Raw genomic sequence first — 18849 nt, 5'->3', positions numbered from 1 at the left:
TGGTTATGCTCTGAGTGTCTCATGTTAGGAGTTAACTATGAAGTGGAAGGAAATGGATTCATTGTTTTCTTTGTGTTTCTTTATTATTAATAAAAAATCTATAAAAATGTGGCATGTAATTATATTCTGGCTGCAAGTATCAGAAATCTTAAGCCTGTCTCGGTTCAGACGATCTTTGGATCCTTTGTTACCTGAAAGGAGCTTCACCAAATGAAGAGGTAAACAAAACGCCAGAAAGCTTTACTTTTCTGCTTTGAACGGACAGGTTCTCCTATTAGACAAAGAAAATATTTTCTTTCACTGTCAGCTCTGACATGTCATCTTTTCTGAAAAAAAAAATATATATATATATGTATGAGTGGACCAGGAGTGGGATAAATAGCTCTCTTCAAAAGCGAATCATTTAGCTGTCAGTTTCACTTGATGTTTTGTCACATTGACGATAAGAGCAGAAAGCTATTTCCCGTAATCAAGCTTATTAATGCGCCTTTTTAAAAAAAAAGTTTGACAAGTTTCTGGAAATGTGTTTGAACTGAGAGCATCTCAAGTTTCAAGTGAGTCATAAATCACATCCAGGGCTTCTTTCATCTGCCGACTTTTTACAAAATCCCCTCTTAGCACTTAATCTGTGCTGCTGTTGCTCTCTCCATTAGCGCGGAGATTCATAACTCAAACTGCAAATGTAGTTTCAAGGCTTCAGCTCACAAAACCTCTCAACAATGTTGCCACAGTGTTTTTCTAAGTCATTGCTGATGCACAAACTGCAGTTTTCTGTAGATTTGAGGGAATATAAATGTGTGTATATTTTTTTTAGTCTGACATAAATTTTTTGAAGTTCAAAATGTATTATCGGAAATATACTGCTCAAAAAAAATAAAGGGAACACTTTAAGTGTTAAACACCTGTTTAAGTGTTCCCTTTATTTTTTTGAGCAGTGTATTTGCGTGTGCCAAATACCAGAATAATGAAAGAAGTGTTTTTTAGGGATTTGAAAATTTTTTTTGCATTACTTAAAATCCAAATGTTCCACGTTGTTCGTATTTGATACAATAGGCTTTTTATAATGTAGAAATTTGATCAAAATGTTTCGAGTAATCTACAACTAACTTCTCATAGTGGTTTGCTAGACTTAGTTTACTGATAAACTGAGACAGGTTTTTACAAATTTTCCAAAGAATGTTACAAAACATTAGCCTGGCAGCAAACATCTGAATTTGAAGAAAGTAATAAAACAAATGATCTTAAATACTCTTTTCTATTTTCACTGCCACTTCAAGGGACTTTAAAACCACAGCATCTACAAATAAATGAAGAAAATGTGTGCTTGCTTGTTATTGAACAAATAAGCACAACTGAACAAGATCAGAAGAATAAAATAACTTCACTTCCAATGTCCGTGGTGAATCCAAAATCTTGCCAAATGATTATTGACACATTGTTTTGGGAATGAGCTGCTCCTCGACCAGCTCTAAACTTTCGCCATTTTTCTCAACCTCACAGTCTCTTTCATGTTGCGTTACAGACTGGCTGGGACGGAGTCACATGAATGTTCACGTAGCGCAGCGTCTTAAAGGGACATAGCCTGCCTAAGCACAGTCAAAAAGGATAGAAATTACTTTAAAACGCATGAAGACGTCAGCCATTTTTACTCATGGTGTTGTTTAATTTTGCTTTAATTTTCACCCATCGTCTTTGAAAATCTCTATTGACTTAAAAAAGGAAAAGTGTATTATGATTCAACGTCAGAGAATGAGGGTAAAAAAAATTTAAGTGTCAGTCTCTATTGTGCGTGTTTTAATAATTGGATATTTGCGTGTTTGTTGACAGCTCATGCGGTGCGACTGCGTATGGACCCAGGAAGCGGACCACCTGGACTCGGCTCCGTTTTCTCCTTCCAGTCCGCGGGAGAAATGGCTCCGGCGGAGGACGCATGTCAAGCTAAGGGTGGGTTTTCCACACAAACGTATTTGTATCATGATGTCCCAATGTAACTTTTTCACTTCTGATATACCGATATCACAGCTTTGAGTATTGGACGATACAGATACTGACCTGATACAATATCAGCATGAATCATAGGTACTTTTATTACTTATTTTGTTGTGTGGAATGTTAGAAATGGCTTGATGAAGTGATATTACTCAACAATGTTTATGAGAACAACTGAGTCATTTATTATTAACCGGTGGGTTTGCATGTGGGTTACAATCGGTGGTGGATAGAAATATCGACCCAAACTCCGATATCAGATCGGTACAACCCTCCTCTGTTTACTGTAAAGACAGATGGTTATTGGTGTTGAAATGCTCTCCTTAGCTCTCAGTAATGCTGCAGTTAAATTTGCACTTATTCTGATTCTCCTTCAGTGAAAAGAGGCTTTTTTTTTTATTGCTGTATTTTTATCTCCTCTGTGGTTCCGTCTCCCACAATGCCTTTTCATTCACTCGGTCTAAAAATAAAGTTCTCCCGGATGTCGCAATTGTGCTAGCTTAACTCTGTGACTTGAAATTTTTCAAACTCTCCCACAGCTTCACCTTGAAGCTCTGAATCAGATAGTCACACGATTCGCCCGAGCCTCGTCGAGCAGAACGACCAAGGTCGAACTTTTAATCGGAGGAGTCAGTGAAGGTTTTCTTTTTTCAGAAGGCTAAAAATAAACCTTTTTTTTCTGCGGATTACAGGAAACTCTGCCATATTTGAGTTTGAAGGCTTTTCCTTTTTTCTTTTTTTTTTTGTTCAGCTCCACTAAATGAGCTTTTTGTGATCTGTTGATTCATGGTAAGTACAGTGTGATTTTCAGCAGCTTCACCCGGATCAGTCTGCGCGCTGCTAGCATATCCGCTGCTGTTAGCTGCTTTAGAGACACTTGACATAAACATCTGAGGTTACTTGACCGGGCAGGAGGCTTTTCGTCACTCCTGGAGGGAAATAGATGTGTGTTTTCCATCATGTTGCTACTTCACAGCTCGGTCTCTCTGTTAGTGGAGCAACGCCTGCTGCTTGTTTGGGTTGTTATCACCTGCGATCTCACAGAGCGGAGCTGGACTGTCTGAAATAAATGTGACCAGGTGTTGAACTTTACCTGCGTTTCCATGGTTCACATCTGCATTCAGCTGGGGCTTCTTTGTTTTTTCATACTTAGTGCGTGTCATCTCCATGTTTTCTGCCCCAGCATCTCAGAGAGAGCTCCCGCTGTCAAACAATTAGCTGCTGACAGAGCTAATGGTGGGGAGCGGCTGGTAACGTTGAACTTGTTTGTGAGGCGATACCTGCTTTAGATCAGTCGTCATTACCTGGTTTAATGTCACAATGAAGTTCAACAACAACACAATGGATCACATGAGGGCTTTGCTGTGGTTCTTAAGATTTTTCTTTATTTATTTTTTGCCGTGGTAATTCCAGTGGTAATATTACAAGCTTTTTTTGAAACAAAATTCAGTGTGTCTTGCTTTTTACTGTGACCGTTAATCCACAATAACCTAAAAAAGATTACATTGGGTTGCTACTTTCAATTAAACATTCAAGAAATAAAGAAGTATATTAGATGTTCGAAAGAAGTCGCTCCTCTCTTATTCTGTAAATTTTCTGTAGATTTGTTGATCTGCAGAGTCCCGTTCTGGGAAACACCTGGATTTTAAATCTGTTTCTTCCTGAAGGGAGCTGAGATGAGGAACACACTTCCTGTTGGACGTCTCTGAAGTACGAAAGTGTTTATCTTCCAGAGCTTGGAAATAAATGCGGGAGCAGTTTCTCGTCATAACTAGAAGGTTTTCTACTTTTAACTAGATGCAAAACTCGTTAAAACGAGAAACGTTGTTATAGTGATTTATAAAACTTAGTTTTAATGAGAAGCTTTCTCATTAAACCGAGATGCAAAACTCATTAAGACCAGAAATTTTCTTGTTATAGTGAGATGATTTATACATCTCATTTTAATAAGACTTTTTTGTTAAAACTAGATTAGTTTTACATGTTTTAGAAAATTTCTTGTTAGAGCAAGAAAATCTTGTTACGAGACACAAAACTTGTTAAAAAGAGAAACTTTCTCGTTAAAACTAGACAAATTTTCTATCGCGTTACAACAAAGTTTCTCATTTCGTTTATGTTACAAAAGTAGGCATCTTTTCTTTTGTGCAAGGTTTGAAATCAAACTTTTAACTTGTTTTATTTTTTATTTGCCACCAATAAATTAAGAAAACACAGCTGAGAAATCTGCTGAAACAATAACTAAACTACTACTACATTTTGTTCTCGGGCATCGAAAACAAAATGCGATTCCTCAGCCTGGTTGGCCTGATGCTCCTTCTGCTCTTAGTTAGTATTTGCCCTGTTTTCTCTCTGGAGAAATTCAGTTTGAGACCAGAAATTTGGACTCAACACAGCATGTATGAGTAAAACAGTTTCACAGTGACTATATGATGAAGTGAAGGTTATAAAGATCTCAACAGAGTTGGTTGTAAGCCCAGAATTTATGTCATGCAGGGGCACCACTGAGCTAGTAAATTATAGATTAATGTTCTCATTACTGGTTAATAAAATGCAGCCATATTAGTGAAATCAGATTTAAGGATTAGTGTTTCTCTGCCGGTTGGCTCCTTTGAAGTGAAGTCAAAGAAGAAGAAAAGTTCAAAAGGAGTTGTCCTGCTGCTCTGGACCGTCCCAACAACAACACGTATAAAGTTAATAAGATTCAAACTTAAAAATAAACACAGTAGCAGGGAAAATATCTCATTTCATTTTGTGTGTTTTAAAACGTTTCCTGGTCTTGATTGACCCAGACCTTTGAAACTGCACAGCTACCTGATTAAACTGCACACTAGTTTACTGAGAAAATAATGTTTTACTGACAGTAAATCTGTAAGTTTGACAGATTTGGTATAAACTCTCTTATCTACTTTTTTGATTAATTTAAAAAGTGAACTATAACAATCATTTCTCCAAAACTAGCATTCTGTCTGTCCACCACTTTTTAAACTTTGCTACTGCTCGTATTTTTTATTTATTTATTTGGCGGATTTAGCTAAAACTCGATTTTTGTTTTTCCTTATGAACTACAGAACGTCACCGCTAACCACAGGGTGAACGATGTCATAGCAACAGAGGACGGACCTCAGATGTTAGTGGGCCGCTTCATGTACGGACCCTTGGACATGGTTACTCTAACCGGAGAAAAGGTAAAAAAAAAAAAAAAAAAAAAAAAAGAAAGGAAAAAAGAAAAGGCACAGGTAATTGAGTGTAACATATTCCAACCTGATAAACCTCAGGTCGACATCCTGGTGATGACTCAGCCTCAGTCTGGCCGCTGGGTGTACTTTGACATGGAGGTGACCAACAGCAGTGGCAGGGTGACGTACACCATTCCCAAAAGCAAGAAGCTCGGCTTGGGAGTGTATCCAGTAAAAATGGTGGTCAAGTGAGCAGCCGGATAGTCGACTGACATTTAAAATGGTGAAGTGCAAAGCCACAGTCATGTGCTGGGTGTGACATTCCTTCTTTTCCGACCCAAAGGGGCGACCAGACCAGCGCTGAGGCCTACCTGACTGTGTTGCCGCGGGGCATGGAGTGTGTGGTGTTCAGCATCGATGGCTCTTTTGCTGCCAGCGTGTCCATTATGGGCAGCGACCCCAAAGTCCGGCCTGGAGCCGTTGATGTTGTCAGGTAACGCAAGCACAAGCACCAGATGTGTGTGCGTGTGTGTGTGTGTGCGTGTGTGTGTGCGCGTGTGTGTGTGTCTACGCTGCCATTATTATCAGCAAAGGCGGGAGGGACCCAGTCACTGTTTTTCCTGTCACAAGTCCTTCTACTCCCATGTTTACTCTTTTTCAAAGTAACTCATAAAGACGTGGGAGTCTCAAGGTGAATCCAAGGTCAAAATACAGAATCAAGTCCCAAATTCTGTTTACATTTTTTATAAAAAAAAACAGTTCAAATGACCCAATATTTGATTTAATCACAGGTTGATGCTAGTCTCCAAGCATTATGAATGCAACTTAAGCAAGTTACAAGTGGAGATTTCAATTGGCAGATCAAGTCAGAAGTGGCATCAAATTTCCAAAACATGAACAAATAAATAAATAGAATGAGGTCTGATGTTCGTATCACTGTAAATATTAAACCAGTGTCATAATATCAGTAATTTTATGTGTCCGTTGTGTTGTCCAACTCCTAACCTATGTTTGTTTGACATAAGTTAGGAGTTTAACAGAAGGGCTTTTTCTACAAAGGAGCAGTATTATGTATTTTCCAGGCACATAGTGTCATTGTAAAGCACAGGGGTCGACAACCCAACATGTTGAAAGAGCCATTTTGGACCAGAAAAACAAAAAACAAATCTGTCTGGAGCAGCAAGAAAATTAAAAGCCTTATATAAGCTTTATAATGAAGGCAAAACAGGCTTTATTATATATATTATTATATATAACCTATTATCAAAATGACTAAGTGTATGCATAATTAGCATTCATGTTTAAATGCTTATTTTTCCTGCTGTGCGTCCTGGACGGAAAGACGCACCACGTGACTCTGCTGTACGATGATGCTTTAAGTTTACCTTCTGTTACAATATTAATGTATTTTGTTTCGTTGCATTGATAAAATTAAAGAAATGCAATAAAGAAATCATATTTTATGTCATTTTTATTATGAAGATCAATAAGGAAAGGGTCATTTTTTTCCTTTTGGAACTCAGAAAATCTGCTCCAAAATGCAGTTTGCATAACGACGATCGCTCTTTGTAAATAATCATCGTAAAGTGTGTGATAGAAAAACAGCAAAGCGGAACGTGCTTAACGTGCCGCTTATCTAGGCAACAAACGGAGAGCAACAAAACACAACCTGCAGTTATAAAACTAAAGCAGCAGCCTTTTGAAAAGGTAAAGTATAAAATTAAATTTATACAGTTTAAGTTTGATTTCTGTGCAAATGCCAAGCAAGTCAGTGCAATGGTAAGACATAACAGCATCCTCTTCTCTTTTGACACACAACCAACTCCGTACCTGAGCAACAAAACACAATAATATCGCTAAGTGTCATTCTAAATATATACTGACAAAAATCATTAATCAATTTATAGAAACAACAACTTTGTTACTAAATATATGTGCCTGTGGCAGGATTGTGTTCTTGCGTGTTTAATGTTTACTGTTGTTAACTGTTTATGGACATCACTGGACAGCTTCTCAACATCGGGCTTGTAAGATGTAACTTTAATCTTGATGCAGCAGCTAATGTAACAAACCTTCCCTGAAAATGTCTTTCCACATTACCGTATTTTTCACACTATAAGCCGCTACTTTGTCCCCACGCTTTGAACCATGCGACTTATAGCCCGGTGTGGCTTATGTATGTACATTTCCAGTTATTTTTTAAATAAATTGTAGGTGCGGCTTATATTAAGGTGCGCTCTATAGTCCGGAAAGTACGGTACTCTTTTTGTTATTTGACAACTTCTCGCTACAGAGCAAACATTCAGGTAATCCTTCCGCATTGGCAATGGATGGAAATGATTCGGTCCAAGAATTATAGAATCTCTAATCTCTCCTCGGCTATTTTTCCATGGCCCACCACACACCCGTCAGGTTGTTTACAGCAGCCACCTGCCTCGCACCTCGCCCAGCTGAAAGAAACTTGTCACAGGCTATGACACAAATCTTTGTTGACAGAAATGTTGAAATTTAATATTTATTCTACATAGTTTTATAGCATTGGAAAACGTTAAGAATGATTGTGTCATGTTTGTCCTCCTACAGCAACCATATTAAAACAAAAAATATATTTCCCACCACCATCTTTTTCCATTTTCAAACATTTTTGAAAAAACTCCAGAGAGCCACTAGGGCAGCGCTAAAGAGCCGTGGGTTGCCGACCCCTGGTACAGCACAATCAAGTCAGTGTGTAACCTTCATTTGATACAAAAATGTTTTATCTAAAATGACTAACACAAAATTTTACTTTGTAATTTGATGCCTTGACTAAACAAGCTAAGGCGTAGCACTAGGCTGATATTTTCTCACCTTTAGGACCTTTAACCCCTATATGTCCACAGAAGTGCCTCTGCCTTTGTAATTCTCAATCCACTAACTTTGAAAACTGAAGCTAATGTGCTGTTTACCACCTTGGAATTAATCTAAGCAAATAAATGACGGTAGGTAATTTCTTTCTAATGTCTTTATACCTCTTTATTCCTTTCTTCAATCACCTAACTGTGTATAGTGTTCAATTAGGAAATTCTGGGTAATTAGTAAAAACATTAATTGATTTATGAAGTCTTTACTGGATATGCTTTGTTTTACCATGCTTTCTGCTGGATGTAAACTATTAATCATTTTTGCCTCAAATGGCTCAGACCCAGGTAAAATCCAACTCGACTCGTTTGTAGTTTCATCAATTTGATACTAAAGTCGATACATTTGAGAGTAGAGTCTGGATGGAGTACACATTTCTCCAATTACAATTATTTCTTTTTGCTAAAGCTAGTTTTGATTTTCCAGAATAGCAAACAAACTCATGGAGCATTTAGAGGAGTTTGAGCTTCATCTGGCAGTCGAGTGAGTTCGCCCTCAGACGTGTCTGTCAGGCTCTCCTGCAGGAGCTGCTCATGCAGTTCCTCCACTGTGTGTACAGAGACCAGAGTGTGTCTGATGTTTGGATGACACAGCTACCACTGTGACTGTTGTGTTGTTTCCATTATTGCTGTGACACTCTGCTCTCTAATGCTCTCTGACTCTGACATCCCACCTTTTTTCCTTTTTTTTGCTTAAACTGCAAATTCAGCTGAACGTTTTTAGATAAGGAAACTTTAAAATGAGTAATGTCAGATAAGTGACTATAAAAGTGCCTTACAAAAATATTAACACCTCTTGAGCTTTTTCTTCTATTTTAGATAACAACAACAACTTTTAATGTGGTTTTTTGGGGAATTTGTATGATATACTAATATGAATAGGACATAATTGTGAAAAAAGAAAATAATATATGGTTTTCAAATATGCCCCGCCCCCTTTTAAATTAGCTTTAACTTGTTCTGATTGGATGTAGCTCTGGAAAGGACTTGCAACAAATATTCAGTCGAAAAGATATGTGTACGTTTTTAAAGTTTTAAACAATTAATTGCAATGAATCTATTATAGAAATAATAATAATTCAGTAATTCAGACCAAAATTGTTAAAAACATATATAGCTTTTAAAAGATAAAATAAAATAAAAACTCCTTTGTTTGTGTAATAAAAAAGCTGGTTTCAAATTACTGCAAAAACAAACAAAAGTCTTTTGCTATCCAAGTCTTAATCGGTTAATCGAAAAAACAGTCAGATCAGCCCTACACTAAGTCAAAGAGAAAGCACTGAGCTTTTCACATGTTGATGTTAGAAGTATTGGTTCAGCTTCAAATGCACCGTTTGCTACAAATGATCAATCATTCACTAAAGGAATGCTGTGTTATTGTATTTTAGGCAATAAAATGTACAGGGGTTGGACAATGAAACTGAAACACCTGGTTTTAGACCACAATAACTTATTAGTATGGTGTAGGGCCTCCTTTTGCGGCCAAAACATATTTTCTTATTTAAAAGAGAAATTTAATTACTTGCTTATTTGCCTCTTTTAGTGTATTTCTAAAATTGTATGAAAAGACTCGATTGAAAAATTTGCAGAATGTTCCGATCAATCGTCAGAATAATTATTCTGTAACTACAACGATCCTTCCACTTTTATGCTACGGTTTGTGTTGGTCTGCTTTTATAGCTCTAAGGTGAGAAAATTCAGAGGCTTCGAATATTTTTGCAAGTCATAGAATTTCATGGTCTCATAAAAGTTTTCCTCAAGTGTTAAAACTGAAGTTAAAGATGCAGTTTGTAATGTTTAGTAAAAACAAAAACTAGATTAGAACAATTAGCAGCGAGTACATGAGGGTGATTGACAACACTAAGTTCCTCCTGCTGGCTCTGATTGGTTGTTTTTTGACTGATAGCGTTGAATTTCTACAGATAGAGGTAGTAGCACACTGAGGAGGTGAAGGAGCTTAATTTTTCACAGATTTTCAGTCTCATGCTACTCTGTCTCGACATAGTGACAGTTTTGACAAATATGTAAAATTGTCGGGGGGTTTTTAAATAAAATTTACATACTGCAGCTTTAACGTTCCTCCTATTTATGAAGGAAATAGAAATCCAAATTTTATGATAAGTTAACTTTTTCTTGACATGTCTCACTGCACAACTCCTTGAGAGACTGTTAGGAAAAAAAACAAACCTGTTCCTATTTGATGTCGTGTGTTTTTCCTGCAGGCACTGGCAGGACCTCGGGTATCTAATCATCTACATCACCGGTCGGCCTGACATGCAGAAGCAGCGCGTCGTGTCTTGGCTCTCGCAGCACAATTTCCCGCACGGGATGATCTTCTTTTCTGAAGGGCTGGTTCACGATCCCCTGCGACAGAAAACCATCTTCCTTAAAAACCTCATACAGGAAGTGAGAATCACAGACGCCGTGTCTTTGCTGTTGCAGCTGAAATGCCAAGCACATCCGCAAGCTGATGATGATTGTTTTCATTTTCTCCCTTTCACCAGTGTCACATCAAGATAAACTCTGCTTATGGCTCCATGAAGGACATCTCTGTTTACAACATGTTGGGCCTAAGCCCCTCGCAGATTTACATCGTGGGCAGACCTTCGAAGAAGTACCAGAATCAATGCCAGGTAGCTGAAGGGTCGTTTGGCCTCCTACTGATGTTTCATTCCAGCAATTCCTCTCCAACGACTTCAATTTTTCCCTGTTTTTTGCTCATTTACTTCCCCTCCGACCCATTTCCCGCTTCCTGTCTCTCGTTTCAGTTCCTGAGCGAGGGTTACGCGGCCCACCTCTCCACGCTGCAGTTCGGACACAGAGCGCGGCCCAAGAAGTCCCCGTCGGTCCGCATGGTGCTGAGGAAAGGCTCGTTCGGCCTCTCCGCCAAGCCCGACTTCCTGTGCAAGCGCACCCACCTGCGGAGAACGATGTCAGTCCAGCAGCCCGACCCGCCGTGTGCGCCCAACCCCAAACCGGAGCGAGCCCAGAGCCAGCCGGAGTCGGACAAGGACCACGGCGGGGGAGGGCCGGGGGGAGTCGGGCAGGGTGCGTGGGGACGAGCCTCCATGCACCGCGGGGACACCACGCCCTGACACCCACACCAACATGGGAGGCGTTGAGGAGGAAAGAAGAAGAAGAGAACTAATGGGTCTTGGTGTCCGGGGCCAAGGTGACATCTTGTTTTTGTCTTTTTCTAAAGAAGAATTCAAATGATAATTTCACTTATTGCAATAACCTGTATACTGTCATCTCACAGTCCTTACTATATTGTTTTACTTATTCATGAAAAAGAATTTGCTCGACAATAGAGGCTTTTGAGATAAGCGATAATATTGTTGAGACTGCTCCAAAAGCAGAGAATGGCCCACAGCGCAGGGAATTGTGGGTAAGCACAACTCAAACAAACGCGAGCAGGAGAAATGGCAAAAGACAAATCCTATAACCACTAAAATCTGATGCCACTCCATTTTACATTTCGTAAAGAAGAAAGTTGTGCTTGGTGAGAATCTGCAGCAATGTATGTTTATAAATGCTAACCATGCGATTTGACTGGGCTTCAGCTATTTTTCCCCAGAAACTGAAGAGTTTTCAGGTTTTTTTAATTAATCATTTTTTCCTGCTTAATGCTTGTAACATTTAAAACCTTTCCCTGCTTTATAGCATAAAATTGTAATAAAGCACAAACCGCAAGGGGTCTAGACACTTTGCAAGGTGCTGTAAATGTAAGTTTCATCATCAACACTAAAATATAATATTAAAATGAAGTTAGCAGACTCTTTGTGATTAATGAAGCTTTTATTTAATCTGATCCACTTTTGAGAATCCGAGGCTCTGACGTAAACGCAGATTGATTTTGCTCACTAGGGCTCAGTTCCAGCAAAGTCAATAAATGTCTGTATTGATTTAATTACGTTCTCTGCTCCATCTGATATGCTGTGGTGGCAGAGACCTCATTATTTTTTATATATGGACCACTGTATGAACTGTAGACATACTACATACTGTAGGGACATAAAGAACAACAAGAGGAGCGCGGCATGAAATTTCAAGACAATTAGAATTTTCCCCTCAGTATTTCATATTCCCGTGGCAACTAGAGGAACAGATGCTATTATTAGCTCCGGTTCCCAAGCAGAAAGCGAATGCAAATTTGTCCATGAGAATAAATATGCAAGTGCAACTGTAACATCTTCCAAATGGCTTAAACTCGAGCCATTTACAGATTTTTAAAAAAGTGTTGTGAACACAGCACACACACAGCAGCCATGCAAGCATGGCTGCTGTGTGTGTGTGCCAGTGCGCGCGTGCGTGTGTGTGTGTGTGTGTGGCCAGGAGCCTCTGGAAATACTGCAGGGAAAATAAGTACTGAGGATGTCAATATGTTTTTCAGTGAATACATTTTTAATGCGTGAAATTCACACCAGATGTTGGTAGCAGCTCAACTAATCCACATATACAAGTAAATCCAAACTAAATTAATAATTAATAACAGCTGGTTTAGTTCTGGTGTCACATGACATACACTCCTCAGACTTAGTCAAACGTTTAAAATTATTTTCTTAATTGACGACGCATAGAAAAATTATTTGAAATGTTTGACTAAGTCTGAGGAGTGTATGTCATGTGACACTTCCATGTTGTTGTCATGTTTCATTACGTTCGAATTCCTAAATACTTTATTGATTCCAAAGGGAAATTAAATGTCTTTGTATCTCACATTAATTCAAATTCTTCTGTCACCGTAGGTCACACGTGTCAAACTCAAGGTCCTGGGGCCAAATTTGGCCCATCGTGGCTTTTTATGTGGCCCTCTAAACTCCAAATTACATCAATAACTCCCTCCAGTTTTTCACAAATCAGCAAAATTCACACAAAAATTAACAGATTTATTGATATTTTAGCAATTTAGTAGGTTTTATCAATACATTCTGGCACAACTGGCCCTTTTAAGAACATTCAGAGTTTTGAGCTGGCCCAAAATGAAATGAGTTTGTTTTAATAAACTCAATAAACTTTAATATACTTTAATGAACTACAGTGTGGATGGTGATGGCTGTTGGCTGGAAAAATCTCCTGTAGCAGTCAATATTACAGTGACCTTGAAAAAGCCTCTGACTGAAGACACTGTTTTTCTAAAACAGTCTCATAATGTTTTTTGAAACATCACTGTTGATTTTCTCCCACTTCTGAATAGAAATTTAGCAATAAATGAAAACATGAATATGTTGGAATTTTCTTACTCAGTTTCTGAGATAAAATAAACACGCTAGAATTAAACAAAAACAGTCAAATATACTTTATTGTAAGTGATTATTGCTTCTATCCGTGACTGACTGGAGGCTGATTTACCTCCAAACAAGCAAAAAAATAATAAATCAAAACAACACTACATTGAACAATTCAATCAAATACTAGAAAAACATTTTCTGGTGAAAAAAGACAGATAAAAAGGCTGAGCACGTTCCTCCTAAAAAAAAGAAAAAAGAACAGCTTAATAAGTAGAGAAATGAACCTTACTGATAAGAGCCTGCACATAAAACAAAGGTGGATTTTTAATAAATGCAGCAATTCCTGACTTAAATGGAAAATTAGTGTAAAAAACCAAAGAGTCTATTGAAGATGCACCCAGCGCTTTTGTCTTTAGATCTTTGGTTTGGAAAATTGAGTCAAACTTTGAATTTGAACACCCAGGATACCTCTTGCAGGGGTCTCAAACTCCAGTCCTCGAGGGCCGCAGTCCTGCAGTTTTTAGATGTGCCACAGGCACAAACCACTGGAATGAAATGGTTTAATTACCTCCTCCTTGTGTAGATCAGTTCTCCAGAGCCTTAATGACCTAATTATTCTGTTCAGGTGTGGTGCAGCAGAGGCACATCTAAAAGTTGCAGGACTGCGGCCCTCGAGGACTGGAGTTTGAGACCCCTGTAATATCTTGTAACCAGGTTGCTATGTATTGCAAATTTTTGCTCAGGTCCCTCTTGAAAATGAGATCTAGATCTCAACCTGGTTTACCTGATTAAATAAAGGAATATATATATGTTTCTTTATAATTCCACTTTATCTAACAAAGTTTATGGTCTAACTTGATTACTTTAGGTTGTTATTAACATCTTAATTTCATATCACTTGGTACAACAGACTATTTACCGACAAAAATGTTCATACTTTTTCCCCTACTGTATTTCTCCATTTAGATTTAAAAACTATGTTCAAGCGGTTTCTTGAATTCTTAACATGTTTTCTTTTCTTACTTTACAGAGTCTGCTGTACATTGGAGTTTACTGGCAGTCCTTACAGCTAAGCTTTACCTCCTGCTTGGCCCTCTACACTTTTTCCACTCGCTGGGTTTCGTTTTGTGATATTCTCTATAGATAAGTTCAGTCTTCTGAATTTAAAACAGTTGCAAAGTTGTTTTCTTTTGGCAAATAATTGTTCTGAGCTCAAATGCTATCTAAATGTAAAATTTGACCAATGTGGTTATGACTATGAATTTACTCGCATCCTGTATTTATTGCACACTCACACGCCAAAAGCATTAAACCTGGGATGAAAGCGGTGGACTTTTCTCCAGACTGCGGAACGCTGCACGCCGTTTTGGTTCCGTTCAGACAAACGTACAGCGAGTTGATCGCGTTGGCCGACTCCAGCCAGCACTGAGCCCCTCTGCCGATGTAAATAGCACACATTCACTCCCATGCTTGGGTCTCCGGACAAAGGAGTACTGTGACATTTTGGCTTAATCTCTACATGAGTTCTGCGGCCTGCGGCGCTCCAAGTATCCAATCTCTGCCTCCGCCTTTTTTTTTTTTTTTTAAACTCCCGCTTGCATGTGGCTCACATCAGTGCGGATCACGCATTATGACGGCCGACAGCAGCGCCTGGTCTGGAGTCTTCGAAGAGAGACGTGGCATGTACAGCTCCGCTCCCGCCGAGGTCACTCTTGTTTTTCTGGGGGGTTTTTTGCACTAAACGGCCGTATTCTACACAGTCGCTGCTTGGTGGTTGAAACAATAAATGTTATGAATATTGCCTAAACATGTTTACAGGTTATCAAGCAGTTGTGACAAGTGATGAGAGCCTCTTTTCTGTAACTAGCTTTATTAGCAGCTTTAGTTCACTCGCTTGTTCGACGCCCTTAGCTAGTTAAGCCCGCGGACTTTGTTCCGCTTGAAAATCGGCCGGGACGCACCTGCATTTATTTATTACTGCTGCACTGAAAACTCGAGTATTTATGCTGAAATCCGACAGTCTTGTGCACTTGAAGTTTTACGTGGTTATATTTGGAAAAATCTGTGCATATTTTTCTATCAGGAAATACTGTAAATAGAGATATTTTCAATGTATGTTTTTAGATCTGTGTTGAACGGTTCACTCTTTTCCTTTTAGCCTTAAATTGTTTACTTATGTTGTGGAGCGTTCGTTTCTATCATCAGTCCTGGCATAAAGTGCATTAATGTCGATGTTTGACAGGTTTTAGATGCTGTGGTAGTGTGTGTGTGTGTGTTGGTGAATACTCAGAGTGTGTAAATGTCTCTGCAGAGGAGTCAGAGGAGGATGAAGAAGCCGACGAGGATCTATCTGCGTGTTCTCTTTGCAGCTCCACTGCCAGTTTTTTTAGGAACAGCGCTACAGTTTTGTGGCCCTGGAAAGAAGCAGTAGGGCACAGGAGGATTACTCAACTGAGTCTTTTATACCTGCTATGAAAGGAGAGGGGATTATGCGGTCTTATGGTGTCTTGTTTTAAATAAAAATCTGTGCAACGAATGATTTGTGCAATCCAGAAGGGAGGATTATCGTGAAAATCTTTCTTTCTTTTCCTGTAGCCTGCATAAAGTTTGACTTTTGGATTATTGCTACGTACGTATGACTGAGTGCAGTGCTGCCTCTGAAATAACACTGCACCAGTTATTTATTGATAAATGTATGATATTGTAAGAAAAAAACAACAACTTTACAACGTATGTTTTTGTTTTGGATGTACAGTTCCACTGAGAAGTTTACGATATTTCACCTCGTAGTGACGTATATAAACCATACTTTTTTTCAGCGTGGAATGATGATACAACAAACGACTTCAGCGATTTTAAAAATAAAAAATGCCAGAGCTGTGGATCAATCTAGTTTGCTGGAATTTATCATGATGAGAAATCTGGTCAGGTTTATGTGCCACCTTGCTCACACACTTATGACCTGCTCTGCCCTCAAAATGTTTTTACAGAGATCAGAATTTTATGAAATCTAATCCAGATTTTTGACGATCCCATTAGTAACTAATGTGGCAGTATGTTTAAGCTAGTCTGACTTCCAAGTCTAGCTAGCTTTTACACTAAATAACTAACTAGCTACGGTAGTTCCTGTAAGTAGCTAGATAGTTATCTAGCTAGGTAGCTAAGTGGATAGCTAGCTAGCTTTTATCTGTTGTTAAAACCCATTTACATGCTAAATTTAATAGACATATTTTTATTGTTTTTAATCTGTTACTTAGGTAATTCAACCAACCAAATGATGCAAAGTGCTATTATACATATTAAGTGTTTTAGGAACTCCTGTGGACATTAGCGTTGGGGACATCTGTACTGCTTCTTCTTTTTTCTTTTACTTAATATAACTCTTATTATATTTACCTTATATATGTTTCTTGTATTATTTTTCCTTTTCCTTTTCAACTTATTTTGTTATCATTTTTTTGTACAGCACTTTAGCACAGTTTTAAACCTGTTTTTAAAGTGCTCTATAAGTACATTTGATTTTGACATTGCTTCATCCTGTTTCGCATCGAGACATACTGTATGTTAGCCTTGAGTAGCATCAGTGATAACCTAACTCTTTTTTTTGTACAGCTTAAACACAACAACAGTCTTTTCCAGCATCCCATCACAAAGTTTTTCAAAGCAAAATTTAACCCCTTGTAGACCAAGAGTAGGAGTTTTTTTTTGTCCATCGCTGCTGCTGTTTCCAATCATTTCTGCACCAAATTTATGGACGTACAAGGAACGCTCAAATGCAAAGGTCCTGGCTGGAAACGAAAATTTTAACATGTTAAAAGCAGTGTAACTAATTAACCAAAATGAACACGTTAGTCCCTAACATAGTGTTCAGTAAAGCTGTTTGTTGTATAATCGCTGCTCCCCATAAAAGAAAGTGTGAATGCGTTATTATTAACAGTAGATTCTCACCAATAATGAATGTATGTAAATGTCTGACCAGAACTGTACATGTTGCCGAAGCAGCCAAATGAACATTCCCATTATTAACAGACACTTTAAACAAATAGATCCTGTGCAACCTGTAATGCATATTTTAAAACTTTTATGCTATAAAATATATAAAAATTACAGTTATTAAATGGCAAATAACAATCTAAGTTATTTGTAGCGCGAGTGATCATTATTCAGTATTCTTTACAGTGTAAAGAATACACTGTAAAGTGTATTACTTTACACTTTATAGCAAAGTGTAAAGTAATACACACTTTACTACTGACCAAATAAAAAATAACCACAATTTCACATAATTCATGAAAAACCAGGGATTAAAACCAGTAAGATAAACATCTTAATTAGAACTTGTATTTATTACAAGTGAATGAGTCTTTAAATGAAAAAAACATATCTTCCTACATGGTACAGATACAAATCTTGTAGAACTCCTGATAATATTATCAAGCACATATCAAATAAAGGATATTGTCAATTTATGGACATTCACACCTCATGACTTGACTATTGGTGATTTGCCATTTATTAACGGCACATGACGTGAGCTTTACTGTGATGTAAACTTTGAATCCATGGTAAAAACAAATGAGTAAAATTCCTCAAATCTACAAAATTATTTTTTTGTACAGATCTGTTACGATGAACATGTGGTTGTGTTTCTCGGGCTCGGTCCGTCTTTCACATAAATAAAGATATTTCATAGATGATGGAGAGTCTTGTGTATTGATTTCATCTGGTCGACTCTCTGTGCCGTTTTACAAATCCTAAGCAGGACTTCTGCTCTTCTATGGAGCCAGATCAATAAATCAGATGAATAACTGGAGCAATATTCTGCAGACGTTGAGTCTCTTCCTAACAGAGTTCAGGAAAATCAGAAAATGGCCGCTGTACATTGAACATCGAAGGACTGAAGCACACCAAGCGTGGCCACTAAACTTTGATTCACTGACTTTCTTTGGGATTTTTACAGTTACAGATTGAGTTGAAGGCTTTCAGGGTCACTAAGGGTCCTTCAAATCAACTGTTCTCAGAGAACTGCTCAGATCTGTTTGAGGCTACACTGACTTTAGAGCGCCGGTCTCCAACCCCAGTCTCTTCTCCAACAAACCTCAATCAAATGGCTCGATTTCCTCATTAGCCGTCGTTCAGCTCCGCAGAGGCTTGGGAGCGAGATATTCATTTGATCGTTTGAGAAGAGTTGCACATAAAGTTTGCAGGATACCAGCTCTTGAGGATCACCCGCTTTAGAGGACGTTTCGCAGAAATTCAGTCAATCCATGTTTAGATGGTGGAAGGAAACTCAGATTATGGAATACAAAAAACATGTAATTAGTGTTAGAGGAATTTTTAATGTTCCTTACTTTACTCATTTACACTTGCTGTGCATTACCAAATAATTCAGCATACAAATAATTGATTAAAAGGGGCAGTAATATGTGTTTTCCAGCCACATAACATAATTTTAAAGCACAGTCAAGTAAATATGTTACCTTTGGTTGTTATATAAATGATATGTATATTAATTATGATCTAAATATTCAAGAGTTTGTTAATCTATCACATAAA

At 38.1% G+C, this 18849-nt stretch overlaps 1 protein-coding gene across 3 annotated transcripts in view; it reads left to right on the top strand.

Moving 5' to 3' along the window:
• The window catches only part of pitpnm3 (PITPNM family member 3), a 144264-nt gene extending 126274 nt beyond the window's left edge, over positions 1-17990 (top strand). For all 3 annotated transcript variants that reach the window (XM_027998960.1, XM_027998959.1, XM_027998958.1), the window contains exons 13-20: positions 1828-1944; positions 5058-5174; positions 5265-5413; positions 5509-5658; positions 10285-10468; positions 10567-10695; positions 10831-11234; positions 14324-17990. In XM_027998960.1, the coding sequence (XP_027854761.1) occupies positions 1828-1944; positions 5058-5174; positions 5265-5413; positions 5509-5658; positions 10285-10468; positions 10567-10695; positions 10831-11157 (1173 nt within the window). In that variant the 3' untranslated portion in view covers positions 11158-11234; positions 14324-17990. The remainder of the gene's footprint in view (positions 1-1827; positions 1945-5057; positions 5175-5264; positions 5414-5508; positions 5659-10284; positions 10469-10566; positions 10696-10830; positions 11235-14323) is intronic.
• The last annotated feature ends 859 nt before the right edge of the window (positions 17991-18849 follow it).

This window comes from Xiphophorus couchianus, chromosome 18 (assembly GCF_001444195.1).
Source record: "Xiphophorus couchianus chromosome 18, X_couchianus-1.0, whole genome shotgun sequence".
Taxonomy (NCBI): domain Eukaryota; kingdom Metazoa; phylum Chordata; class Actinopteri; order Cyprinodontiformes; family Poeciliidae; genus Xiphophorus; species Xiphophorus couchianus.
This window is presented reverse-complemented; position numbering and strand designations above follow the sequence as displayed.